The sequence below is a fragment of the Oryctolagus cuniculus genome, chromosome 17, assembly GCF_051225735.1.
Source record: "Oryctolagus cuniculus isolate XC-2025 breed Fujian yellow rabbit chromosome 17, ASM5122573v1, whole genome shotgun sequence".
In the NCBI taxonomy this organism is placed as follows: Eukaryota; Metazoa; Chordata; class Mammalia; order Lagomorpha; family Leporidae; genus Oryctolagus; species Oryctolagus cuniculus.
In genome coordinates, this window is record NC_142883.1 from 23,304,345 (window position 1) to 23,332,314 (window position 27,970).

Consider the following 27,970-nt stretch of genomic DNA (forward strand, 5'->3'; position numbering starts at 1 on the left):
GAGACAAGGATTTGGGGCGCAGCCACTTCTTTGTGGCAGCTGAGGCCCTGTGAGGAGCTGGCAGCACAAGGAGGGCCGATTACGAGAAGCTAGAATGTAAGAGACAAAGGGAAGGAGAAAAAGAGATACTCTCCGAGAAGAGGAAAACCCGGCCGGTGGTGCGGGAGAAACATGTTTGCTTAAAGACAGTCCCGACCACCGCGCCTGCAACGTGCCCATGATTCAAACGCAGGGCGGGGGGACTCCTGGAGACCCTGGGGAGGAGGAATGGGATCGTGTGAACGTGGCAGAAATGCTGGTGACGGAGGGCCCGTGCGGAAGGAGATCCAGGGGACAGGGAGGGGAGAAAGCGGTCACACGGCCTGGGAGGGACGGGACGCAGAGGCAGCGGCCAGCAAAGCCGCAGGAGGGAAGCACGCGTGCTCCCTGGGAAGGGAAGGCACTAGGAAGCTGTCCGCTTCCAAAGATATGGGCTGACAATTTCGATCTGATGTTTTCTACTGTCTCCATAAAATAGACCTGGAGCCACGGGGATGGCAGCGAGTCGAGGTTTGAGGAAAGCGCCAGTGTGAAAAGCCGTTTCGCAAAACCGGTGTGCGGGGCTGTGTGCCGGGGGAGGTGGCCGGGCTGCTCCACCCGGGGTCTCCTTCGGGCGACGCCGAGCGGAGCTCAGAGCCGGACGCCCGGGCGCACTGTTAGAGAAACCAGCGTTGGGGAGCCCACGGCAGCCGGGGGCTCAACCGACAACCGACAACCGACAACCGGCAACCGAGTAAGACCCCCGACGGCGCCGCAGGTAGGGCCGGAAACTGTACGTGAGGCCACCACCACACTGCGCGACAGCGTCGTAAACGCCACCGCCCCGCGACGCCGACGCAGGGAGATGACGCTACTCCCGGAAGTGGCCCCTACATCTGGTGGGGAAGGAGACGGCCGGTGTCTCTCGGGACTAGATCCTGCTCAGTTGTCCCTGAAGTATTTCTCTGTGTTTCCTCGGATCCTCCCTGAGTCTTTCAGATCTGCGTAGTGAGGAAACGTCGCCACCGTCATGGGGGGCGGAGACCTGGTAAGTGGAGCTAGGCCTGAGGCCGGAGATACCGACTGGAAAATGGCAGGGGTGGGAGTGGGAGGTGGAGGGAGAGGAGGTGGGTAACCATGGCAACGAAGCCTTGCCTTTGGCAGGAGGGGTCGTTAGGTCCGCAGGGAGACGGAGCTGCGATTTGGGGGGGCTGTTGCGAGGGGTGTCGCGAAGGGTGGCTGTCTGGGTCGGGGCCGTAGCGGCTGGAAATTGTGGGAGGTGGGACGGGAGGGGGACAGTTGGAACCACGGCTAGGGAAGGAGTCAGACGTCGAGGCCCTGTCGTGTCCTTTGCTTTGTGTATATTTTCTTGGGATACAGCCCCTTTCCTTAGCCAGGAGTTGAGAGCCTGAGCTCTAGGAGTTTGCGCCCGGTGCCCCCTGGTCCTGAGCCGGCCATTTTTAAGGGGTCCATTTAAGAAAGGTCCCACCTTTCTCACTTTCATTCCTCCTTCCATGCTGCGTTCTGATCTGTACTGACAGAGCTTTCTTCTGAATTCATAGCACTTATGTGACAGTTTGTTTTATTGATATACAGAGAACAGATTTAATGTACTTCATAGAAACAGTTCTTTTATTTTTTTGACAGACAGAGTGGACAGTGAGAGAGAGAGAGAGACAGAGAGAAAGGTCTTCCTTTGCCGTTGGTTCACCCTCCAATGGCCGCCACGGCCGGCGCACCGCGCTGATCCGAAGGCAGGAGCCAGGTACTTATCCTGGTCTCCCATGGGGTGCAGGGCCCAAGCACTTGGGCCATCCTCCACTGCACTCCCTGGCCACAGCAGAGAGCTGGCCTGGAAGAGGGGCAACCGGGACAGAATCCGGCGCCCCGACCGGGACTAGAACCCGGTGTGCCGGCGCCGCAAGGCGGAGGATTAGCCTAGTGAGCCGCAGTGCCGGCCAAAACAGTTCTTTTTTTTAAATATTTATTTATTTTGAGAGGTAGAGTTAAAGTGAGAGGGAGAGACGTCTTCCACCCACTGGTTCACTCCCCAGATGGCCGCAGCTGCTGGAGCTGGGCCGGTCCGAAGCCAGGAGCCAGGATCTTTTTCCAGGTCTCCCATGTGGGTGCAGCATCCCATGCTCTTGGGCCATCCTCCACTGCTTTCCCAGGCCATAGCAGAGAGCTGGATTGGAAGAGGAGCAGCCGGGACTTGAACTGGCGCCCAAATGGGATGCTGGCACTGCAGGAGGAGGCTTTAGCCCACTATGCCACAGCGCCAGCCCTAGTACAATTCTGAAGTGACAGTTTTCTTAATTTGAAATTCATTTGTAGGGGTTAAGGCTCCAGGTGGGGCAAGTACACTCTCAAGGGTGAGTGTAAGATCAGTGGAATACTAACCTCTTGGAAATGAAGCGAATCCAGTCAGCAGATGCATCAGCTTAGCCCCCTGTGCAGTAGCCCTGTTGGAACTGATCACAGTAGGATAAGTTCTAGGGCCCCATAATGGACTGTTTAGTTTAGGCTGTTTTTTCAGGCAACTGCCAGGAAAACTGATCCAGGGTTTTTCAGCCTCAGCACTATTGGCAGTTTGGGCCAGCTGTGTTTCGTGGGTATGGATGTGAGGTGATGGTGGCGGCCTGTCTTGTGCATTGTAGCATCTCTAGCAGCATCCCTGGCCTCTAGCCATTAAACGCCAGTGGCACCTTTCTCCCCAGAGTGACAACCAGAAATTTCTCCAGACATCGCCACGTGTCCCCTGGTGGGCAAAGTCACCTGAAGTTGAGGGACAGAGGGAAGGGAAGACAGAGGGACAAGAAGGGGTGTCGGGGGACGGAGGGATGACAGGACAGACCCAGCTCACAAAAAGAAGGGAGAGGGAAAAGGAAGAACAGGAGTGCTCAGTGACACTCCACAGGTCAGGTTCTTGTGTGTATTTTCTCATTTAGTTTTTTTTTTTTTTTTTTTTTTTTTTAAGATTTATGTATTTATTTGAGAGGCAGAGTTACAGAGAGAGGGAGGTCTTCCATCCACTGGCTCACTTCCCAAATGGCTGCAGCAGCTGGAGCTGGGCTGATCAGGAGCCAGGAGCTTCTTCTGAGTCTCCCATGTGGGGTGCAGGGTCCCAAGGACTTAGCCTATCATCTGCTTTCCCAGACCATCAGCAGGGAGCTAGATTGGAGGTGGAGCATCCGGGACTCGAATTGGCACCCATATGGGATGCCTGGGCACTGCAGGCGAAGGCTTAACCTATTGCACCACAGCGCCAGCCCGTCACTCTTCTTAATGTGTTTCCTCATCTCTAGTCTTGGCTCTCTCTGCAATCTGTTATTTGGTTTTTTATAACATTATTTATAATGTTCTCTTTGCTCTTTTTAAATGTGTATTTATTTATTTGTAAGGCAGAGTTACAGAGAGGCAGAGTCAGAGAGAGTGGTCTTCCATTCGCTGGTTCACTCCCCAAATGGCTGCAATGGCTAGAGCTGATAAGAAGCCAGGAGCCAGGAGCTTCTTCTTGGTCTCCCATGTGGATACAGGGGTCCAAACACTTGGGCCATCCTCTGCTGCTTTCCCAGGCCATAACAGAGAGCTGGACCAGAAGTGGAGCAGCCAGGACTTGAATCAGCGCCCAATTGGGATGCCGGCACTGTAGGCGGTGGCTTTTACCCACTGTGCCACGGTGCCGGCTCTCTCCAGTCTGTTTTTCACATGATGACTAGTGATGCTTTCACCTGCATTTGACAGTTTGTTTCCTGCTGTCAGCAGGCTAAAGTACAATTTCTTCTCATGGCTTTAAGGTCCTTCATCTCCTTGTTTAGTTGGCTTCATCTGGAACCCCCACTCCTGCCAGCTGGTGCTCCTCTCCCAGCCACACAGAGTGACATGTGGTGGGTTCTCTCTCTTTCCTCTGGAAGTCGGTCTCTGTACTCCTGACTTCCTACATCACCAGGCCAATTTATCATTATTCTTAGCTGTTGTTTCCTCCAGGAAATTTTCTCTGCTTGAGGAACTGCAAGGCTGATGATGGGAGGAGAGCCAGAAGCAGCATTCTTTGAGGGTCAAGGGGGGTTCAGAACCTAGGGGAGGTTCCTGGGGAGGAAAGTTGAAAGGTGTCTTAGGTGGGTTGTAACCAGGCGAGTGTGGGGACTTAGGAGTGAAGTGGGCTCGAGGTCAGACAAGGTGTGTTCATTAGAGTAGGACCAGCAGGCTTTCAGCCTAGGGGCTAAGACGCCCGCAGCCCCTGCCGGAGAGCTTGAGTCTGACTCAGCTCTGGTTCCAGCTTCCTCTGATGTGGACTCTGCGGGCCACAGTGATGCTTGGGTCCTGCCAGCCATGTGGGAGAGCTGAGTTGAGGGCCTTTTTGTTTGTTAAAGATTTATTTGAAAGGCAGAGTTACAGGGAGAGAGAGAGAGATTCCGCCTGCTGATTCACTTCCCAGGGATTCATCGGATCTCCCATGTGGGTGGCAGGAGCCCAAGTGCTTGGGCCATTTTCTGCTGCTTTCCCACATTTATTAGTGAGTTGGCTCCACTATTTGTAGGAGTTTGGAGAGAGGGGTAGCATTTTGGAGCTCTCGGTTTAAAAAAAGAAATGCTCAGTACCAAAGGAGCCTGAGTTCCATTGCTTTTCAAAATATGTGCCTTCCCGCCCCTGCCTCATTCCTCCTGTCTTGTAGGACTTGTATGCAGTGAGGTGTTTGGAGGGAGCGCAGGAAGGGCCTGTTCTCTCCTGGAGCTTTATATACTTGAACGTGCCGCAGGCCACCCTGTCTGCCGCCGTGTGACTTGGTTGTGGGAGGGGTGAATGAGGCGGGGCCGGTTACACTCCCCGAGTTTCCCCCTCTCGTTTACAGAATCTGAAGAAGAGCTGGCACCCGCAGACCCTGCGCAATGTGGAGAAAGTGTGGAAGGCCGAGCAGAAGCATGAGGCTGAGCGGAAGAAGATTGAGGAGCTCCAGCGGGAGCTGCGAGAGGAGAGGGCCCGGGAGGAGATGCAACGCTACGCCGAGGACGTGGGCGCCGTCAAGTACGCGAGGGCTGGTGGCCTCTGGTGCAGGCGGTTGTGCATTTGCCTGGGGGGACCTCCTCCACCTGGTGTGTGGCAGCTGAGTGCTTAAGAGCGTGGGTGTTTTGTTTTGTTTCAATTTGTTTATTTGAAAAGCAGAGTTTACAGAAAGAGAAGGAGAGAGAGAGGTCTTCCATCTGCTGCTTCACTCCCCAAATGGCCACAGTGGCTGGAGCTGGGCTGATCCAAAGTCAGAAGCCAGGAGCTTCTTCTGGGTGTTCCACGTGGGTGTGGGGGCCCTCGTACTCAGGCCATCTTCTGCTGCTTTCCCAAGTGCACTGGCAGGGAACTGGATCAGAAGTGGAGCAGCCAGGACTCTAACCAGTGCCCATGTGGGATGCTGGTGTCTCAGGTGGCAACTTTACCCCCTACGCCACAGCACGGCCCCAAGAGCATGGGTTTTGCAGTCAGAGTCACCTGGGCCCTAACGCTGGCTTCACACATGCCAGCTGTGTAGCCGGGAGCAAGTTTGGGCGCCCTGGTTATTTCAGTAGAACCAAGGGAATCCAGGTTCCAAATCCTTAAGGTTTGTTGGGAATCAGATGACGTAACAGCAGGTCAAGTGCAGTGGAGGCCGTGCTCACTGACATTGAGTCAGTGGCCGTGACTGAGGGTGGCTGCAGTCGCCCTGCCTCTGTGTGGAGGCCTCAGTCCACTGCTGTTGATGTACTGCAGCCCGTCGGGCAGTGAGGTCCTGTGGGACGAGGGGAATGGCGTGTGGCAGTGTCTTCTTTTTTTTTAAATATTTATTTATTTATTTGAAAGATAGTTACAGAGAGAGATAGAGACAGAGAGTCTTCTATCTGCTGGTTCACTCCCCAGATGGCCACAATGCCCAGAGCTGCACTGATCCAAAGCTAGGAGCCAGGAGCTTGGAGCTTCTTGTGGATCTCCCACGTGGGTGCAGGGGCCCAAGGACTTGGGCCATCTTCTGCTGCTTTCCCAGGCCATAGCAGAGAGCTGGATTGGAAGAGGAGCAGCCGAGACTAGAACCAGCACCCATGTGGGATGCCGGTGCATCAGGCCAGGGCTTTAACCCCCTATACCACAGAGCCAGCTGCCTGCCCCCCCCCCCCAAGGATTTATTTTATTTATTGGAGAGGTAGAGTTACAGACAGTGAGAAGGAGAGACAGACAGAAAGGTCTGCTGGTTCACTCCCCAAATGGCTGCAATGGCCGGAGCCTTGCCAATCCGAAGCCAGGAGCCAGGTGCTTCTTCCTGGTCTCCCATGTGGGTGCAGGGGCCTGAGCACTTGGGCCATCCTCCACTGCCCTTCCGGGCCACAGCAGAGAGCTGGACTGGAAGAGGAGCAGCCGGGACTAGAACCGGCTCCTATATAGGATGCCAGTGCTGCAAATGGAGGATTACACTACTGCCCCATGGGCCCCTGCTGTGTCTTCTTGTGTGACCCTCCAACAGCCTTGGAGCAGCACTGAATAATTACCTGCCCTCTCATCAAACGAGATAGGAGTGAATATGTTCTAGGAAACAAAACGCGTAAAATACACAGTGCGTTCCTCAATCCAAGTGGAGGACAAGCTACAGACGGTGAAGATAGAGTGACCTGTGTTCTCTTCGCTGCTGGCTGCAGGGGCAGGCCCTCAGGGTGCTGTAGGGCACCCGGCCCCACCAGCTGCTGGGCTTCTCCTCAGTCATTTCACCACTCGCAGATTTGTGATGGTCAAGGTTGTGTATTTCTGAGGCTGTTTTGGTTTGTGGAAAAGATGTGGACTTAAGCCTGCTTAAGACACTCTTAGGAAAATGGATTGGGAGAAGACTTCTGACTGAATGTATGAAATTTGGAAGTAAAATAAATGGAATTTTAGAATTTCCAAATCCAATACAATATATTCATCAGGATGTTAATACATAAATAAGAGAAGTTTTTTTCACCACAGACATAACTTACTGTACATAGTTCATGTAGATTATGTACTCTATATTATAATTTAAAGAAATTTCACAGGTTAGGTTTAATTCCTAGGTAACTTATGAAGTGAATACATAATGTGATATGTGGAATTTTATATTTTGTGAACCTTTGATTTAATTTTAAAGATTGATGTATTGGAAAGACAGAGCAAGAGACACAGAAAATCTGCCATTTGTGGTTCACTCCTTAAATGGCAGCAGCAGTCAGGGTTGGGCCAGGCTGAAGCCAGGAGCCAGGAACGCCATCTGGGTTTCCCATGTGGATGGTGGGCTCAAGTACTTGGGCCATCTTCCGCTGCTATCTCAGATGCATTGGCAGGGAGCTGGATCAGTAGTGGAGTTGCTAGGAGTTGAACTGGTGCTTGTAGGTGGTGATTTAACCTGTTGCACTACAACGCTGGCCCCAAACCCTTGAATTTAAAATATATTGATTTTAGAGTGAATACCCAAGAATCATAAGAGTTTAATTTCACACTAACCAAAGGTAAAATTATTTTGAAATTAAAAAAATTTTTTTAAATTAAATTTAGAAACAAAATTTATTGATTTGAAAGGCAGAGACACAGAGCAGAAGACAGCCAGAAGTGACTCATTCACTGGTTCACTCCTCAAATGCCCACAGTAGCTGGGGTGGGCCAGGTCAAAGCCAGGCACTGGGAACTGAATTTGATTTTCTCTTGTAGGTGTAAGACCCAACCACTTCAGCAATCACCTGGCTGCCTCCCAGGGTACACATTAGCAGGAAGCCAGAGTCAGGGGCAGAGCCAACCAAAGTGATGTCTTAAATGCTGTACCAAATGCCCACCTGTTATTTATTTATTTATTTATTTGACAGGTAGAGTTGACAGAGAGAGACAGAGAGAAAGGTCTTCCTTTTCCATTGGTTCACTCTCCAATGGCTGCTGCGGCCGGTGCGCTGCAGCCAGGAGCCAGGAGCCAGGTACTTCTCCTGGCCTCCCATGCGGGTGCAGGGCCCAAGCACTTGGGCCATCCGCCACAGCACTCCCGGGTCACAGCAGAGAGCTGGCCTGGAAGAGGGGCAACCGGGACAGAATCCAGCACCCCGACCGGGACTAGAATCCGGTGTGCCGGCGCCGCAGGTGGAGGATTAGCCTAGTGAGCCGCGGCGCCGGCTGCCACCTGCTATTTTGAAAAAAATTTTTTTTAAAGATTTTGCTTAATTATTTGAGAGGCATAGTTATAGACAGAGGGAGAGACAGAGAGAAAGGTCTGCCTATCCACTGAATCACTCCTCAAATGTCCACAGTGGCTGGAGCTGGGTCTATTTGAAACCAGGAGCTTATTCTGGGTCTCCCATGTGGGTGCAGGGGTTCAAGAACTTGAGCCATCTTCCATTGCTTTCTGAGGCCATAAACAGAGAGCTGGATTGGAAGAGGAGGGAATTGGCACCCATATGGGATGCTGGCACTGCAGGTGGAGGCTTAGCCTACTATACCACAGTGCTTGCCCCTATTTTGAAATTTTTGTTAAAAAAAAAAATCAACATGTCGTTTTCCCACTTCCTCCGTCTCTCCCTTCCTCTCTCCCTCCCTCTCTCCCTTCCTCTCTCCTTTCCTCTCTCCCTCCCTCTCTCCCTCCCTCTCTACCCCCCTCTCCCCCTCCCCCCTCCGCTTCTCCCTCTCTCCCCCTCTCGCCCTCTCCTCTCCCCTTCTCCCTTTCTCCCTCTCTCCCCCTCTCGCCCTCTCCTCTCCCCTTCTCCCTTTCTCCCTCTCTTCCCCTCTGCCCCCTCTCTTCCCCCTCCCTCTCTCTCTTCCCCCCCTCCTTCTCTCCCTCTCTGTCTCCCCCTCTCCCTCTCTCCCTCCCTTTCTCTCAGTAACTTTGCCTTTCAAATAAATAAAATATTTAAATAAAAAGATTTATTATTTCAAAGGCAGAGTGATATAGGGTGGGACGAGGAGGGGGAAGATAGATATCTTCCATCCACTAGCTCACTTGCAAAATGCCTGCAACTGCCTGACAGCCCATGCTGGTCTCCTTTGTGGGTGGCTGGGGCCGTGTACTTGTGCTAGCAGGAAGCTGGATTGGAAGTGTTACATAGCTGGGCTTGAACCAAGCACTCTGGTACGGGATGCGGTGCTCCAGCAGTGGCCACAATGCCTTTCCCATAATGTTTCTTCAGTATTTACTGATGCGTTTAGAAGAATTGTATTTCCTAGACAGTGGTCTATACTAGAGGTTTTTTTTTTTTTTTGACAGGCAGAATTAGACAGTGAGAGAGAGAGGAAGAGAGAGAAAGGTCTTCCTTTGCCGTTGGTTCACCCTCCAATGGCTGCCACGGCTGGCGCGCTGCGGCCGGCGCACTGCGCTGATCCAATGGCAGGAGCCAGGTGCTTCTCCTGGGCTCCCATGCGGGTGCAGGGCCCAAGCACTTGGGCCATCCTCCACTGCCCTCCGGGCCACAGCAGAGAGCTGGCCTGGAAGAGGGGCAACCAGGACAGAATCCGGCACCTCAACTGGGACTAGAACCTGTTGTGCCGGCGCTGGATTAGCCTGTTGAGCCGCGGCGCCAGCTAGAGTTTATTAACTCTTAAGCTTCACAGTGGGTTTGGAAGGTAAATAAGGATGTGAGGAGGCCCATGCAAGCTGATTCTTTCAGAAGACAAGAAGGGATGTGGGGCAAGGGCACCTGTGTGGTTTCAAAAAAGTTCTGGTGTGATCCTAACGCAGTCTTGTTGGAGGCCCTGGCCTGCATCTTTAATGACAGCAATTAAAAAAATCTGTAGGTTGTTTGGCTTTTACATGCTTTTCCTCCTTGAAATACTTGCTCATCGAACATGCAGAGTAACAATGAGATGCTACTAGCGCCATTTTAGAGGTAAAGATATGGAGATATGCATAGAAGTACCAGGCCCGGGGCCAGCATTGTGGCACAGTGGGTTAAGCTGCCACGGGTGACGCCTGCATCCCATATGAGTGCCGATTTGAGTCCCTGCTCTTCCACTTCAGATAGAGCATTCCTGCTAAGGCACCTGGGAAAACAGCAGAAGATCAAGTATTTGGGCTCCTGCCACCCATTTGGGAGGCCTGGATGGAGTTCCAATCCTGGCCATTGTGGCCATTTGGGGAGTAAGCCAGCAGATGGAAAATGTCTTTTTGTCTGCCTCACACCCCCCCTCCCCAACTCTGCCTTTCAAATAAATAAAAATAACTTGACCAGAGTTACCAGGCTGCTTGGTGGGCTGGTTAGAGGAGTCAGAAGCTGGGGTCGGTGTTGTGGCGCAGTGGGTTAACGCCCTGGCCTGAAGCGCCGGCATCCCATATGGGCACCGGTTCTAGTCCTGGCTGCTCCACTTCCAATCTATCGGACGGAAGACTTCTCTTTCCCTGCCTCTCCTCTCTCTGTGTAACTCTGACTTTCAAATAAATAAATATTAAAAAAAAAAAAAAAAAAAAAGGAGTCAGAAGCCGAGTCCTATTGCCGTGGATCTCTGCTGTGTAGCACGCCCTGTTCCTGAGGGCCTGAGAGGGACTGACATTAGTTGAGTCCTATTAAGACTTGACAGAGGTTGGATGTTTGGCACAGCAGTTAAGATGCTAACTGGACACGGGCATCCCATTTCAGAGTGCCCAGCTCTCCTTCTGAGTCCAGCTTCCTGCTGATGTGCAACCTAGGAGGCAGTAGGTGATGGCTGTTATCTATGAGTGACCAGGATTGAATTCTTGGCTCTTGGCTGTAGCCTGGCCAGTCCTGTGGGAGTGAACCAGTGGATGGGAGATCTCTGTCTCTGTCTCTCTTTCAAATAAGTAAAACTTCTATTTTTTTTTAAGGTTTATTTATTTATTTGAAAGAGTTACACAGAGAGAAGGAGAGGCAGAGAGAGAGAGGTCTTCCATATGCCAGGAACCTCTTCCGGGTCTCCTATGTGGGTGCAGGGGCTCAAGGACTTGAGCCATCTTCTACTGCTCTCCCAAGCCACAGCAGAGAGCTGGATTGGAAGTGGAGCAGCCAGGAGTCGAACCAGCGCCCATATGGGATGCCAGTCCGCAGGCTGTGGCTTTACCTGCTACGCCACACTGCCGGCCCCCCAAATAAGTAAAACTTTTAAAAGACACTAGATAGAGTGATGCAGTGACTGCTTTATAGATGGATTTGTTTTCATTTTGCATATTCTTTCTTCTGTATTTGACCCAGTTGCCTTTTCCCTAGAAAAAAATGTTTGTTCTTTTACCAGAAGGTTCCTGGCCTTTTTTTTTTTTTTTTTTTACAGACAGAGTGGACAGTGAGAGAGAGAGAGAGACAGAGAGAAAGGTCTTCCTTTGCCGTTGGTTCACCCTCCAATGGCTGCCACGGCCAGCGTGCTGCGGCCAGCGCACCGCGCTGATCCGAAGGCAGGAGCCAGGTGCTTCTCCTGGTCTCCCATGGGGTGCAGGGCCCAAGCACTTGGGCCATCCTCCACTGCACTCCCTGGCCACAGCAGAGAGCTGGGGTTCCTGGCCTTTTTGCCTCTCCTCTTATGCCTTCTCTTTCCTTCACTTGTGTGGCTTTGCACGTGTTTCCTTTTCTCTGAGATGCCTTCATTCCTCTAGCACCAGTGTTCTACTACATGTTGATGACTCCATGTCTCCGTATATTCAGCTGCCTGCAGGCAGTTCTCCTTTGAGTGTCCCAGAGTCCCTTCACCACATGTGCTCACATTGGCCCTGTTGGGTGATTTCTTGACTTGTGTGCCTTACCTAGGCAACCCAGCTGCCTGAATCTTTTTTCTTTTCTTTTCTTTTTCTTTTTCATTTTGACAGAGTTAGAGAGAGAGAAAGAGAGAAAGGTCTTCCCTCTGCTGGTTCACCCCTGCAAATGGCCGCTACAGCCGGCGTGCTGTGCCTGTCCAAACCCAGGAGCCAGGTGCTTCCTCCTGGTCTCCCATGCAGGTGCAGGGCCCAAGGACTTGGGCCATCCTCCACTGCCTTCCTGGGCCACAGCAGAGCTGGACTGGAAGAGGAGCAACCGGGACAGAACGAGCTCCCCAACTGGAACTAGAGCCTGGGGTGCCGGCGCCGCAGGCGGAGGATTAGCCCAGTGAGCCACGGCACTGGCCATCTTTTTTCTTTTTAATTAATTTATTTGAAAGGCAAAGTGACAGAGAGATACAGATAAATATCTTCCATCTGCTGGTTCACTCCCCAAATACTTCCAGGCCAGGGCAAAGCCAGGAGCTTGAAACTCTGTCCACGTCTCCCACATGGGTAGCAGGGACCCAAGTGCTTGAGTCATAATTTGCTGCTTTCCAGGGACATTAGTGGAGAGCCAGATGGGGAGTAAAATAGTCAGGACTTGGACCTGCACTCTAATATGGGATGTGGGTATCCCAAGCAGTGACTTAACCACTGCACCAAATGCCTACTCTATCCCCATTTTATAGATGAGAACTCCAAGCTTACGGTGGCTACTTGGCCTTACAGCCAGGCCTCAAATCCATGTTGCCCGATTCTAGAACTTGCATTCCCAGCTGTTCTGCTATTTTCACTTTCAAGAAAGTGAACTTCTCTGGGGCCAGCAGCTGTGGTTCAGTAGGCTAAGCCATCTCTGCAATTCCAGTATCCCATATGGGTGCTGGTGCACGTCCCAGCTGCTCCATTTCTGATACAGCTTCCTGTTAATGGCCTGGGAAAGCACTGAAAATGGCCCAAGTCCTTAGGCCCCTGCACCCACACAGGAGACTCAGAAGAAGCTTCTGGCTTTGGCCTGGCCCAGCCCTGGCCATTTGGGGAATGAACCAGCAGATGGAAGATTGATCTCTCTTTCTCTCTAACTCTGACTTTCAGATAAATAAATAAATCTTTTTTTTTTTTTAAAGTGAACTTCTCAGGTTATGCTAGACACCACTGATCTTCCTGCTCAGACTTCCCTAGGATCTGATACCGTGGGCTCTTCACAATCAAATACTTTTCTCCCACCTCAAGCACGTTTTATTGTGTGAATAACAGAACATAAAATCAGGCTGAGAAGTCTCCAAGGAAGTGATGGTCCTGTTATTCCCTTTGTGGTCCTTCATCTTCTAAGCCATTATATTTATATATATAATATATATGTTATTATATTATTACATATTATATCTTAATATATTTTATTATATTATATATTATAATATATCATATATTACAATATATTTTATATATGTCATGTTAGACATGAGCATATTTTGATTACAAATGTAATCCAAGTGTTGATGAATAAATGTAATATCTTTTCACATGTATTTGTTCCCCCATGTTCCTTTAAATTACCAAAAGTGCTAAATGTCTCTTTCCAGCTCATTTTTCCATAGTTGTCCTACATGTGATTTTAAAAAAAGGCTAAAACTTGGTCTTCTGAAATCTTTCTTGAAGTATAGCACATAGCACATTCTCTTAAAGAAATCCAAGGAAAGCAGTCCCCCCCCCCCCCCCCGTATTTATTTATTTATTCGAAAAATCGGAGTTACAGAGAAAGTGGCTGAGACTGAGAAGGGGATTTTCCGTCTGCTGTTTCACTCTCCAGATGGCTGCAACACCCAGGGCTTGTTCAGGCCAGAGCCGGGAGCTTCTTCCAAGTCTCCCACGTGGGTGGCAGGGGCCCAAGCCCTTGGGCCATCTTCTGCTGCTTTCCCCAGAACATTAGCAGGGAGCTGGATCAGAAGTGGAGTAACTGGGACACAAACCAGCACCCATATGATGCCAGCATTGCAGGTGGTGGCTTAACCCACTATGCCACGACGCTGGCCCAGGAAAGGAGTTTTATTGATACTGTCCATAGTCTCTGAAAAGTAAGATTGGTAGCTGGGTTGAAGGCTACTGGGAGGGATCTTCAGCCAACTTAGGGCTGTTGGGCAACTGCTCAGTGGCAAATCCTATCACGAGCATACCAGTTTCTTCAATTAAGCCTAGTAGAATGTCACCAGCCTTGGCAGACCCAACAGTCGTGGGCTCCGGGCCATTTCTGGAAGCCAGTATGGCTCCCGTAAGGCACCACTTGTGATGGATTTGCAGTGAACCACTCTGCTGTCATTCGTAAAAAACAGCTCCCCGAATCGCACCGCTCCTTCCTCACTGTGGAGCCCTGGTTGTGTTTCCTTTTTTGCCTCGGTTGCCACTCACTCAAGACAGTGGCGCCCTGTCTGATAACTGTCAGACTTCCTCCTGGCCTGTGGTTTACTTACACTGGAGAACTGGGAGCACCTTTGCTTGCTGGAAGCCACCGCCACATGGCACTCATGGTAAAGGTCCCACCGCAGTGGATCACAGTTCACAGTGTGGCTCTCCCACATACGCCTCCACCTTAACTGCAGCCGGGTGAGCAGTCTTGGGTGAACTGCATGAGTGACCCAGCAGCCCACAATCGATTCCTAATTACAGGCTGCAATGTTTCTCAAACCCATCCTCTTAATAGGAAAAAAATTCTGAAGGGTCAGGCTCTCCAGTGTTGGTTTAAATTTCTCTGTTAAAAATGTTCAGGGACAGGAGGCCAGTGTTGTGGTACAGCAGGTAAAGCGGCAGCCTGCACTGCCAGCATCCCATATGCATGCTGGTTCCTGTCTGGGCTGCTCCACTTCTGATCCAGCTCCCTGCTATGGCCTAGGAAAAGCAGCAGAGGAGGGCCCGGGTGCTTGGACCCCCTACCATCCACATGTGAGACCCGGATGAAGCTTCTGGCTCTTGACTTTGGAACAAATGGCCAAATGCGGCCATTTGGGAAGTGAACCAATGGATGGGAGATATCTCTCTGTCTCTCCCCCCCACCCCCCATTCTGACTTCCAAATAAATAAATCTTAAAAAAAAAAAAAAAAAAAAAAAAAAGTCCAGGGGCAAGTATTTGGTGCATTGGTTAAAATATTGCTTGGGATGCCTGCATTTGAGTTCCAGTTCCACCTGCAATTCTGTTCTCCTTCTAATGTGCACCCTGGGTGGTAGCAGATGATTGCTCAAGTGGTTGGTCCCTGTCACTGACATGGGGGACCAGGATTGAGTTCTGGGCTCCTGGTTGCAGCCTCCGCTGTTGTGGTATTTGGAGAGTGAACCAGCAGATAGAGGATCTGTCTCTGCCTTTCAAATAAAAATAAATAAATAAATACATAAATAAATAATTTAAAATGTCTAAACATGCAACTAGGAAGACACTCTTTTTTTTTTTTTTTTTTTTAAGTTTTTATTTGAGAGACAGCTGCCATCCACTGGGAATTCCCCAGGTGCCTACATCAGCTTGTGCCTGCCAGGAATGCAGTCCATCTCTGCTTCCTGAGTGGTAGGAACCCACTTACTTGAGCCGTCACCACTGCCTCCTAGGGTCTGTATTAGCAGGAAGCTGGAGTCAAGAACCAGAGCTGGGAACCAAGCCCGAACACTCTGTTGTGGGACATGGGTATCTTAACTGCTTGGTGAAACACCTGTATCGGAAGTCATTCTTTATGCTTAGAGTTGTTCTGTGACCTTAAAAACAAAGATATAAAAATTTGAAACAACAATATCATTCAAATAAGATGTTATGGACTATACTCTTTTAATGAGACTGTTTTGCCATTTGTAGTGTGAACATGTTATTACACATGTTGTGACGAATTCAGTGTGCCCTAGTTGTTTGTCATAGGAAGATTGCATTTTCTCACTACTTTTTTCTTCCAAAAGCAGAGGGAAATATTTGTTTGGCTTGATACAGTGACATAATCTGGTACTCCTCTTTTAGTATATGTGCTGCCGAAGCGAGCACATGGTATCCCTCTTTTGGCTTAAAAACGTCATTGCCTTCTTAGGATAGCTCTGTTGTTTTTTTATTATCCCCCCACTGGGTATCACATTGAGTTGCCTGTGTGCCGGCAAGCTCCAAAATGCACAATACATACAACTGCACATGTGGTACTGAGGTGGTTCTTAGCGATGAGGTAATGACATAAAACACCAGATGTTATTAGACCAGCTTTGAAGTGTAAACTTGGTGGGAAGACTTTGCGAAGGGGGCTCTAGAGGCCCTGCAGCAAAGGTCTGTGCCCCAGGCCAAGGAAGGCCTTTTCCTCGTGAGCTGTTTTCATGTGTGAAAGTTCTCTGTCCACTCAGTCGTAGGCTCCGTGAAGGCGAGAGCGCCACCTGCTCTGTGGGGTCCAGCGGTCAGCCCAGGGTCTGTGGTCGTAGACTGAATCCTGTTCTAATCGGTTCAGAGTTCAGTGTAGGTCTGCAGGAATCTGTTTATTCTTTGATTGTATTTTGTTGTTATTGTTGTTTTTCTTCGAACCAGGAAGAAAGAAGAAAAGTTGGACTGGATGTACCAGGGTCCTGGTGGGATGGTGAACCGTGATGAGTACCTGCTGGGACGTCCCATTGACAAGTATGTTTTTGAGAAGATGGAGGAGAAGGAGGCAGGCTGTTCCTCTGAGACTGGACTCCTCCCGGGCTCCATCTTTGCCCCCTCGGGTGCCAATTCCCTTCTCGACATGGCCAGCAAAATCCGGGAGGACCCACTCTTCATCATCAGGTACTGAGGGGTTGTTTCGGAGGTGCTGTGACTCTGCAGAGGCTCTTGGTTCTCTGTACAGTTGGTTCCCTCTGGGCTTTACCTACCGTGCAAAATTATTTGTCTCTGGGCTTCCTGATGTTGAGAAAGAGCTCCTGTTAGGGTGCCTGACATAGGCCATGTGGAAAGGTGTTGGCAAGTGTATCAGACCAGATTTATTCATTTACCTTTAGCCATTAAGCAAAAATAGCAGGCAGAAGCAAGACTGTCAGCTTCTTGCAAATTTTGGGATTCATGTTTCAGTAGCTAGGTGGGTAAACAGGCCTTTTTACTTGCTTGAACCCCCTTTTTGGGGGAGAGGGACACAGCAGAACCCTTTAAAAAGAAATGTTAGACTCTTATATGAAATCCTAATATATGACATAAAAAATAGAGCTGCAGGAGGGGTCATATGGCCTAGTAGTAGACACCCATACCCCATATTGAAGTGCCTGGGTTTGACGGTAGGTCTTGTTTTCAGCTTCCTGTTAATACACAGATCTTGGGAGGCGGTGATGATGGCTTAAGTAGTTGGGTTACTGCCAGCCAAATGAAGGACCTGGGTTGAGTTCGTGGCTCCCCAGCTCTGCTCCTGAGGGCATTTTGGGAGTGAACCAGCAGATGAGAACTCTCTCTGTCTCTCTTTCTCTGCCTCTCAAATAATAAACTAAAGCTATGTTTTGGGTACTAAATGAGATCATATTATGCATAATATTTACTTTGGTTTAATTTGCCTTATTTATTAGTTTTTTTAAAAATAGATTTATTTGTTTGTTGTAAAGTCAGAGCTACAAAGAGAGAGACTCTTCCATCCACTGGTCCACTTCTTAAATGGCTGGGACTGGGCCAGGCTGAAGCCAGAAGCCAGAAGCCAGGAGCTTCTTCTAGGTATCCCATGTGGGTAGCAGGGGCCAAATGCTTGGACTGTCTTCAGCTGCCTTCCTAGGCCACCAGCAGGGAGTTGGATCAGAAGTGGAGCAGCCAGGTTATGAACCGGCGCCCATATGGAATGCTAGCATTGGAGGCAGCGGCTTCACCTGCTATGCCACAATGCCAGCTCCTGCATTATTTTATTTCTAGTGTGTAAGATTAAACATTGAAAAATGTTTTTTACATTTCTCTTTTGCAAATTCTTTTTAAAGTTATTTATCTGTTCAGTATATTGTAATTGTTACAAATATTTTGTCAGGGGCCGGCGCCGTGGCTCACTTGGCTAATCCTCCGCCTGCGGCACCGGCACCCCGGGTTCTAGTCCCAGTTGGGGTGCCAGATTCTGTCCCGGTTGCTCCTCTTCCAGTCCAGCTCTGCTGTGGCCCGGGAGGGCAGTGGAGGATGGCCCAAGTGCTTGGGCCCTGCACCCTATGGGAGACCAGAAGCACCTGGCTCCTGCCATCGGATCAGCGCAGCGCCAGCTGCACAAGAATACACCAGTGCAAGCTTTCTCCACAATGTGCAGTGTCCTGTGCTGATCTGGGGGAGATTTCTAGCTTCCAGAGCACTCTGCAGATTTCAGCGTAGGCCTGTCCCTGTGTCTTTGGTGAAGAGTTTGTTACGTAGAGGGTAGAGATTATAATGACTTACTCCTTTCTCCAAAAGAAGGAGTTGTGTTTTTTATCACTTTCTCTATTTAGGAAGAAAGAGGAGGAGAAAAAAAGAGAGGTATTGAATAATCCCGTGAAAATGAAGAAAATCAAAGAATTGGTAAGTTGTGCATCAAGTAACACTGGGTATTTTTTTAGCTACTTAATGTGACAGCTTCTGTCCATTCACTCTTACCTTATGAGAGGAAAAACAGAATGGCCTTACAAATTGTTAGCTTTTGGAGCCCATCCCCTGGTGGGGGATTGCCCTTACAGTATTGATTGCTTTCAGTGGAGTCGGAGTGGTTTTGACGTAGCATGGAACCTCCTCAGCATTGGTTCAGAACTGCTCCAGAGCTTAGTCTGCTGGCCCATCTCCCCAAGTTTGGTTCAGTGGTCAGTGGTGGGTTGTGTGTAGCTAGGTTATCAGCCTCCTTCCCTCTGTTGACGGGAAACTTCCCATAACGGCCTGGACTGCTCTAGCAGCGCAGAGTCAGGCAGTCTGTGTGACCCAGTCAAGTCCCCTGTGTGGAGGGGTCTCAGTAATCTTGTTAGCTGTGTTCTGGCATTTTCCAGTTGCAAATGAGCCTGGAAAAAAAGGAGAAGAAGAAAAAGAAGGAGAAAAAGAAGAAGCACAAGAAGCACAAGCATAGAAGCTCCAGTAGCGATCGTTCCGGCAGCGACGAGGAGCATAGCAGGGGCAGGTGAGTGTCGCGAGCTGCGCCCTCGTCACTCACTCCCTTCTCATTCACTCATCTTTCCTAAGATAGGAACCGAGAACTGCCAGCCCTGGCTCTCAGCGGAGAGCTCTCAGACACGTGCCCTGTGCCCGCCGAGCTACTTGCTAGCCCTGGAATTCCTCCGAGGTGCTAACTTGGGTGGTCTCTGTGCCTGGAGAGAGATCCCTCACAGAGCTGACTTCAGCCTCACAGGTCTGTGTCAGACGTCCTGGCCGTGGCTCTCTCTTAGCTCAGCTTCAGAGTCCTCAGGCTGCTGTGGGTTTGATGTGGGCTTTTTTTTTTTAATGGGCGAACGGGCCCACGTGGGCCTGTTGTGTGTGCCTTCCCCGTGGGAACTGTCAGCGCTGTTGCTGCTGACTCACTATTAGTCCCTGGAATAGCAACACGAGCTGAGAGGAGAATGTGTTGGGCGTCGGGGCTGTTCGGCCCACATTTTTTCCCAGGAAGCACTTGCCTGTGCTGATGCTTCCTGCAGCAGAGACAGCCCCAATAGAGAGCCAACACTGCCAAGAAGGAGCTGGGAGCTGAGAAAGGTCGCAGTGGAGGCAGGAGGCACGTTCAGCCTGAGAGATGAAAGCAGACCTTTGCACGTTTTCAGCAAGAGTGTGTGTGTATTTTATTCTCTTAGATCTCAAAAGAAGATGGCACATTCTGCCCCTGTTTTGTCCAAAGTCCCTGGATATGGCTTACAGGTAGGGATCGGGCTTCTCACAGGAGTGGCTGTGGGGCTGTGCAGTGGGGTTCCCTGACAGCTGCAGATGCAGGGAGTTTAGATGGGGAAGACTGGGGCTACTGGGGAACAGGCCTGTTCCTTGTTCCTGAGCTTCCTTAGTATTCATTTATTTGAAAGGCAGAGAGATGAGACAGAGATCTTTCATTCACTGGGTCACTCCCTGATGCTACGACAATTGGGACCTGGTCAGCCTGAAGCCACCAGTCTGTTTCAATCCGGATCTCCCATGTGGGTGGGTGGCAGAAACCCAAGTATTTGAACCATCATCTGCCTCCCAGGGCGCACCTTAGCAGGCAGCTGAACTGGAAGCGGTGTAGCCTGGACTCAGTCCCAGGTACTCTGATATGGGATTGAAGACATCCCAGTGACTTAACTGCTGTACCCCAGGTTAATGACTTCAGACAAACGTACATCACTGTATTTCCAGTCGTAGGTCCTGTCCTGCAGGCCTCTGCCTCCGACACTTCCTTGGGTTATAAAAGCCAAGCCAGTCTAGGTGCTTGGGAGGGCGGTTCATCCTTCCAGGGGGTTCTAGAGATAATGTTCCCAGGCGTGCCCAGTTCTCTGTGCTCTTTCTCTGTTGTTCCTTACCAAACCTCATTGCTCGTTCTCTTCCTTGTTCACTCATCTTCTCTGAACTGCTGCATTTTCCTCTTAGTAGCTTCTCTTTCTTTCCTTAATGATACAGGTCAGGAACTCTGACCGAAACCAGGGACTGCAGGACCCTTTGATGGCAGAGCAAAGAGGCGTGCATCGGATGAAGAACCGATCCAGGTCCAGAAGCTCCTCCTCTTCACCCCCGAGACATGCCAGCAAGAAGAGCGGCAGGGATGCAGGGCTCCGGGACAGGAGGTCTCGCTCCCCAGGCAGAAGGTCATGGTCCCCAAGGCCCAGCAAACTGTGAGTGAGATTCTGCTGGGAGATGACCTGTGCCTGCAGGGGACCTGGTCACAGCAGCTGTTCACCGTTAGTGATACTCTGCCTACTGTTTGCTTGGCGGCTACTTTTTTTTCTGGTTTTAAAATTGTGTGTTTAATTATGTTAAAAACAACACATTTGACATAGTATCATTTATGATACATAAAAACACAACATATTGGAGTTTTATGATTAGAAAACTACAGGGAACATCTACCCTTATTGGCTACTTTGACATTATTTTTTCCCCTCCTCAATAAAGCTCAGGCCCCCAGAATAATATGTTTGTAGGAATAAGCTGTGCTAATAAAATCTCTAGGGTAAGTTTATATAAAATCTTAGGAATCCCTATGCCTTTGTTTTCTACTTTGCTCTCTGTTGTTTTCCATTCAGATCGTAGTTCTGTGACTGTTAGCTCTGCTTCCATTCCTTGGGGGGTAAATTAAAAGCCCCTGAATTGAAAAGACTTTCCCCCCTCCTGTGATCATTACAGGCACAACTCTAAGGTAAACAGACGAGAACGAGGCCAGACTAAGAGCCCATCACCTAAAAAGGAAGTCTACCAAAGGCGACATGCTCCTGGATACACCAGGTGAGTCAGGAACCCTGGAGGTTAATTTCAGACACTGTAGACACCAACCCAAGGTGGCTTAAATGAGGCCTAGTTAAAGATTTACTTATTTATTTGAAAGGCAGAGAGAGAGAGAGAGAGGTCTTCGATCTGCTGGTTCATTTTCCAGATCCCCTTGACAGATCTGGGCCAAGCTGAAGCCAGGATCCAGGAACTCAGTCCAGGTGTCCCATGTGGGTGGCAGGAATCCGTTACTTGAGCCTTCACTGTGGCCTCCTAGGATCTGCATCAGGAGGAAGCTGGAGGCAGACTTAGAACCCAGGTGCTCTGATAGGAGACACAGCATCCACACTGCTGGGCCAAACACCGGCCCCCAGCTTGTCAGCCTTTAGTGGTCTTCCTCCTCATGCACAGCATGTCGTGAGGACAAAGTAAAGAGCTTCAGCTTAGTGAACACTTGGTGAGTGACTGTCTCTGCCATCTGTAAGTGTGCTGATTTTCAGAGATTCCACGGAGAATCTTAAGAGCACATTTCTCCCTCCAGGCATCCACTGAAAGGGAAAGAGGATGCTCCCCTTGTGGCAGAAATCCTGAGAATTTGGGTTGGGTGAGGAGTGGATCAGAGAGAGCACGGGGTGGGTGGGGGCAGCCCTGGGACCTGCAGAGCTGGCTCTGTGCATGAAAGACTGTCCCTGGGTTACAAGGTTGCTTTTAATAAAGTTCGGATGAGGTCAGCTTTTATGAACTTGCTACTCCCATGTAATGTATGGACCAGTGCTGCTGCTGCTGCTGCTGCTGCTTTTTTTTTTTTTTCCTAAGACTTTATTTATTTGAAAGAGTTACAGAGAGAGAGAGAGAGAGAGAGAGAGAGAGATCTTCCATCTGCTGGTTCACTTCCCCAGATGGCTGCAATGGCTGTGGTTGGACCAGGCCAAAGCCAGGAGACAGGAGCTTCAACTGGATCTCTCATGTGTATGTCAGAGGTCCAAGCACATGGGCCATGCATTGGCAGGGAACTAGATCTGAAGTAGAGCAGTTGGGACTTGAACCAGTGCTCATATGTGATGCCAGCATTGCAGGTGGTGGCTTAACCTGCTGCGCCACAATGCCAGCCCCTGGACCAGTGCTTCTAAATAAATTGGCTGTACATTAGAAACACCTGGGATACTTAAAAAGCAATCCTGGGCCCACGCTGTGCCACAGTGGGTTAAATTGCCGCCTGCAGTGCCGACATCCCATGTGGATGCTGGTTCAAGTCCTGGCTGCTCCGCTCTGATCCAGCTCTCTGCTATGGCCTGGGAAAGCAGTAGATGATGGCCCAAGTGTTTGGGCCTCTGCATCCACATGGGAGACCCAGAAGAAGCTCCTGGCTTCAGATCAGTGCAGCTCTGGCCGTTGTAGCCATTTGGGGAGTGAATCAGTGGATAGAAGACTCTCTCTCTTTCTCTCTCTCTCTCTAACTCTGCCTTTCAAATAAATAAATAATTTTTTTTTTAAAAGCAATCTTTTTACCTGACTATCCCCTAGCCCAATTACATCATCATCTCTAGAGTTGGACCAGAGGCCAGTATGTCTTTGTTTCTTTGCTTCTTTATGTGAAAGGCAGAGGCACAGAAATCTTTAGTCTGCTGGTTCATACCACAAATTCCTGCAGTAGCTGGGGTGGACCAGGCTGAAGCCAAGAGCATGGAACTACTTGGATCATCACCTGCTGCCTCCCAGAGTGTGGATTAGCAGAAAACTGGAATCAGGGGCAGAACCCAACTGGAATGCAGGCACTCATGAAATTGGGGTGCGGGAAGTGACATCTCAACTTCTACACCAAATGCTTACCCCCCTGCAAAGTCATATCTCTGAGGTTCCCCAGTGATTCCATTGTACAGCCAACACTGAGAATGAAGTTGTTTTATTTACTGTCCTTTCAGAAGAGCCATGACTTGAGGGTCCCTTTTAACTCTTTTTTTATTTTTTTATTTGACAAATAGAGTTAGACAGTGAGAGAGAGAAAGGTCTTCCTTCCGTTGGTTCATCCCCCCAAATGGCCAGGTGCTTCACCATGCTGGTGCAGGGGCCCAAGCACTTGGGCCATCCTCCACTGTCTTCCCGGGCCATAGCAGAGAGCTGGACTGGAAGAGGAGCAGCCGGGACTAGAACCCGGCGCCCATATGGGATGCTGGCGCCGCAGGCAGAGGATTAACCAAGTGAGCCATGGCGCCAGCCCCCCTTTTAATTCTTAATTGCCTGATTTCCCAAGTTTCCAGGGAACAGAAACTTTTTTTTTTTTTAAGACATATTTATTTATTTGAAAGTCAGAGTTACACACAGAGAGAGAAGGAGAGGCAGAGAGAAAGAGAGAGGTTCTCCATCTGCTGGTTCACTCCTCAGTTGGCCGCAACGGCTGGAGCTGCGCTGATCCAAAGCCAGGAGCCAGGAGCTTCTTCAGGGTCTCCCACGTGGATGCAGGGGCCCAAGGCCTTGGGCCATTTTCTACTACTTTCCCAGGCCGTAGCAGAGCTGGATCAGAATCAGAGCAGCCAGGACTAGAACTGGCGCCCATATGGGATGCCAGCGCTGCAGGTGCAGGATTAACCTACTGCGCCACAGCACTGGCCCCAAAAGGTTTGATTTCACTTTGACTGACAGCTTTCCAAAGTATGTTACACATTTTTCTGCTTCCCCAGAATATCTTATGCGCATATGCAGAACTTAGTCTTCCACTGGGGAGATGGGTTCAGCCCTTCAGGTGAACTGTAATTCATGCTGCCCTCAGTGATGCCTGTGAGTGCATGCAGGTTTAGGTTTTATGGTTTTTCAGCACGTGACTAAGCTTTTTTTATACTTTGCTCTTATTTCTTGCCATCTGCTTTTACTTGAATTTGTCTCACTTTGTCTTTCTTATCCACCATAGAATTTTTTTTTAAAGATTTATTTATATATTTGAAATGCAGGGAAACAGAGAGGGAGAATCATCCATCTCTGGTTCATTCCTCAAATGGCTGGGTCAGGCTGAAGCCAGGAGACGGGACTTCCATCTGGGTCTCTCATGTGGGTGGCCTGAACTCAAGTACTTCAGCCACCATCTGCTGCTTTGCAGACTCATTAGCAGGAGCTGGACTGGAAGCTGAGTGGCTGAGACTGGAACTCACACCGCAGTATGGGATGTGGGTGTCCCGGGGGGCAGCCTAACTGACCACACCATAGTGCCTGCCACTCTGCTGGACTTTGCAGTACGAGTCCACTTGCTTGTTCTTAGTGTGGGCACTTAGAATTCAGTTTCTTCTAGTCTGCTTAAGGTGTCACCACTCCTTTGTCTTGCGACAGTTTGTTGATATCTCTTACCCGCTGTTAGGTTCCCTTCTATTCTCTTTATGGTGAGAGTACAGTAATTTCTGTAAAGATAACTCATTGTCAGGTTTTAGTATTATTAAGTTCGTATCCCCAAGTTAGGCTTCACTCTCTTACAGGACTCTGATAATTATTCTTCCTGTATGTGACACCATTCAAGAAGCAAAGGGCTTGGGTGCCTGCTGTGGTTACAAAGTGACAAAGCTGGTTCCTCTCATCCTTTTCTTCTTTCTCTTACTTTCTGAGGTTAGGATGAATCATTCCCGTTTCTCCCTCGTGGCATAATCCTAAAGTGGTTCCTCATGCATGGGCTGTGGCCACGAGTTTCTGGTTACCTGCAGTGGGTGGACGGTAGATGTCGGCATTCACGGGGTGGCCTAGTCCTGAGTTCTGGAAGTTGTTGAGTAGACAGCCATAGGTTTGGACTTCTGGTTCGTCCTCAGTGTATTTCGTGTTTATTGTTTCCAAGTAATCACTCTGGAGGTCACTGAATCTGTGGAATCCTTCAGTGAAGGTCTGTGAAACCCGGTGAAACCCCCTGACCAGGCTGTGAGGAAGGAAGGGAGCTCAGGCCGGCTTGCCGTGGGCTGGGCTTTTCCCTGGAGAGAGAGAGCGGAGAGCCCCCCACCCCTTTCCCTCTGCCTGCACAGCTTCAGGATTTTTGCTGGGAGAGAAGTAGGCCTCACAGGATGGGTTCTGTGCACACAGGAAGCTCTCAGCAGAGGAACTCGAGCGAAAACGGCAGGAGATGATGGAAAACGCCAAATGGCGGGAGGAGGAGCGGCTGAGCCTCCTGAGGAAGCACGCGAAGGCCGAGGAGCGGGAGCAGCGGCTGGAGAAGCTGGGCGCCCGGGACGGCAGGTTTCTCCAGTGAGTGTGTCTTCCCGCCCGGGCGATCCCGAGGCTGGCCAGGGCCGGCGCTGGTGCTGGGTGGGGCCTTCTGGGGTCTGTGTAGAGCACAGGAAATCAGCTCTGGCTACTTTGTTACCATTCCCAGCTTTTGGCCAGACACTAGGAGGGGCTCCCCCTAAAGCAATCTAGTTAATTAAATTAATTTGAGAGGCAGACTAAGAACATTCCCATCTGTTGGTTCACTCCCCAAATGCCCACACGGCCAGGGCTGTGCTGGTGCCAAACTGGGAGCTTGGAACCCAATCCAGTTCTCCCAATTACTTGAGCCATGGCTGCTGCCTCCCAGGGTCTGCATTAGCAGGAAGCTGGAATCCAGAGCTGGAGCTCTGTGTGATGTGCACGCCTTAACTTCTGGGCAACATGCCCTGATTCCAGTGTGAGACTTTTTTTTTTTTTTTTTTTTTTTAGATTTATTTATTTATTTGAAAGAGTTACACAGAGAGAAGAGAGAGAGAGAGCGAGCTGCCAGGAGCTTCTTCTGGTCTCCCACACGGGTGCAGGGGCCCAAAGACTTGGGCCATCTTCTACTGCTTTCCCAGGCCATGGCAGAGAACTGGATCAGAAGTGGAGCAGCCAGGACTTGAACTGGCGCCCTTATGGGACACTGGAACTGCAGGTGGCAGCTTTACCCACTACACCACAGTGCCAGCCTGGCCTTTTTATTTATATATATACACACACATACACATAAATATATATATATGTATATATATATTTATATACACACATATGTATGTATATATATAAAGATTTATTTATTTGAAAGAGTGAGCGAGAAAGAGCACTTCATCTACTGATTCACTCCCCAGATGGACTGGGCCAGGCTGAAGCCAGGAGCCAGTTTTCCAATTCTCCCAAGTGGGTAGCAGGGGCCCAAACACTTGGACCATCTTTAGCTGCGTTCCCCGGCCACCAGCAGGGAGCTGGATCAGCCGGGACTTAAACGGGTGCCCATATGGGATTCTGGTGCTGCAGCAGGCTGTTTAACCTGTTGCATCACTGTGCCAACCCTTGGCCTTCCTTTGAAATAAAAATTCATGGTTCAGGAAGCCTTTTTCCAATGCAGCTTTGACTTGTTTTCCAAAACAGATATATTTCCCCTTATGAACAGTGATTTTAAAAAACTTGCTTCCAGATGGAGTCACTGGTAAGTTATCTATGTATGGGCTAAAGTGAGCTTGTGTTTCTACAGCTGCTGTATGGCCAGCAACCTGTTTGTTCTAATTTTGCCAGATAGTTGCCTAGCTGAAAATTGTTTTTGACTTCCATTCGCCTGTCTTGTCTTCCTTAGCCACATGAAACTCCAGAGCGCATCCACTTCCTCCCTGGAGGACCGAGTCAAGCGGAACATCTACTCCCTACAGAGAACCTCAGTGGCTCTGGAGAGGAACTTCATGAAAAGATGAATACAGTCCCCTCTCACTGGTTTTCCTGAATTTTCCAGGGAGGCTGCTGACCCCTTCAAAGTTCTCTTTATAAGAGTTCAGATGACTTCTTCCACAGATGTTAAACTACCACTGTTCAAAGTGACTTCCTCCCATGGACTCCTGAACCAGCTCACTTCTTGGGCGAACCCTTGGTAGAATCCTGTAGGAGACCCTTAGTAATGGCCGCTTGGGTACAGAATGGGCTTTGCCTGTGTCTGTAACCGGTGGTGTTGGACCTCATCCTGCTGGGAGACTGCTCCCTGGGTTGTGACAGGCCACGTCTGCCCGCGTGTAGACTGCGCGTCTCAGACCCTCTTCAAAATCACCCCGCTATATGGTGTACAAGTGAACATTTACTTGACTTAGTAGATAATGTGACCGAATAATGTCAGGCTAGGGAGAACCAAGGCAGTGGCAAACAGTCTGGAAGGGAAAGCAGTAGAAAAGCCCTGGATGAACTGTGAACTCTTTGGTCTTTTGAGCTGAAAACTGTACATATGTATAAATGTATGATTTCTACATGCTTTTTTTTTTTTTTTTTAATGCTTTGTGAGAATACCTTGTCTGGTAAATGCCTTTACTGTTGACCCTTGTTGGTGAGTAATGGGTTAAGGCAGGTCAGTTGTTCTCTCTGAATCCAGCAGGTTTAGGAGGAGCCGTGTTTATTGATGGGATCCAGAGATCTCTCCCTTTCTGCTGCTCAGCGTCCGATGCCGCAGTCTAGTGTGCAGTCATGATGTGAGGAGTCAGGAGCAGATTGTCAGTGTGCTTCCTGGCTCCTAAGAAAATAAAACGGAAGCTGTTTATTTCCTGGCCTCTTTTATCATGTAGTAGTCTTAGGGTCTGGGCTTTCAGGAGTTGTTTACTAGTCTTTTTTAGTCTCGTGTTTAAAAAACCCACTCAAGAGGCTACTTTCTCGTCTTCACCCTTTCCCTTCTCTGTTTTGACCAGAAGCCCTCGTTTGTCCAGTAAACTCCTAGGGACTCTGATCCACACCTTGGGTGAGCTAGGTTCTTGCTTTGTTAATTCCTACTTGTGCTTAAAATACATTCGGATATATATTTCTGAGCACTTACGATGCCAGGCACTTCCATGCTTAAAACCCAGTCTTTCCCCAGAGAGAATGTAACATAACTCTTAAGTCATTTCATCACCTCATCCTGATTCCCCATGCTATGGCTAATTATGGTTTTTATTACTGAGTAATAAAGGTTACGTTTATTTTTGTAACTGTTTAAAGAGAGACCACGTTT

At 49.6% G+C, this 27,970-nt stretch overlaps 1 protein-coding gene across 1 annotated transcript; it reads left to right on the plus strand.

Annotated features, from left to right (window-relative positions):
* CWC25 (CWC25 spliceosome associated protein) lies at window positions 1-27,956 on the plus strand. Its single transcript, XM_070060799.2, has 11 exons — window positions 1-96; window positions 518-1,066; window positions 4,871-5,043; window positions 16,237-16,473; window positions 18,123-18,192; window positions 18,648-18,775; window positions 19,440-19,503; window positions 20,233-20,444; window positions 20,956-21,054; window positions 25,087-25,248; window positions 26,582-27,956. Exons 2-11 carry the CDS (start codon window positions 1,049-1,051, stop codon window positions 26,694-26,696), a joined length of 1,278 nt encoding a protein of 425 aa, XP_069916900.2. The 5' UTR covers window positions 1-96; window positions 518-1,048; the 3' UTR covers window positions 26,697-27,956.
* The last annotated feature ends 14 nt before the right edge of the window (window positions 27,957-27,970 follow it).

What these genes read in the sequence shown, in the direction of transcription:
- CWC25 (XM_070060799.2), top strand. An exon ending in CATGCTCCTGGATACACCAG is followed by an intron (nt 21,055 to 25,086) that starts GTGAGTCAGGAA and finishes CTGTGCACACAG; the next exon opens with GAAGCTCTCAGCAGAGGAAC. An exon ending in CGGGACGGCAGGTTTCTCCA is followed by an intron (nt 25,249 to 26,581) that starts GTGAGTGTGTCT and finishes TGTCTTCCTTAG; the next exon opens with CCACATGAAACTCCAGAGCG.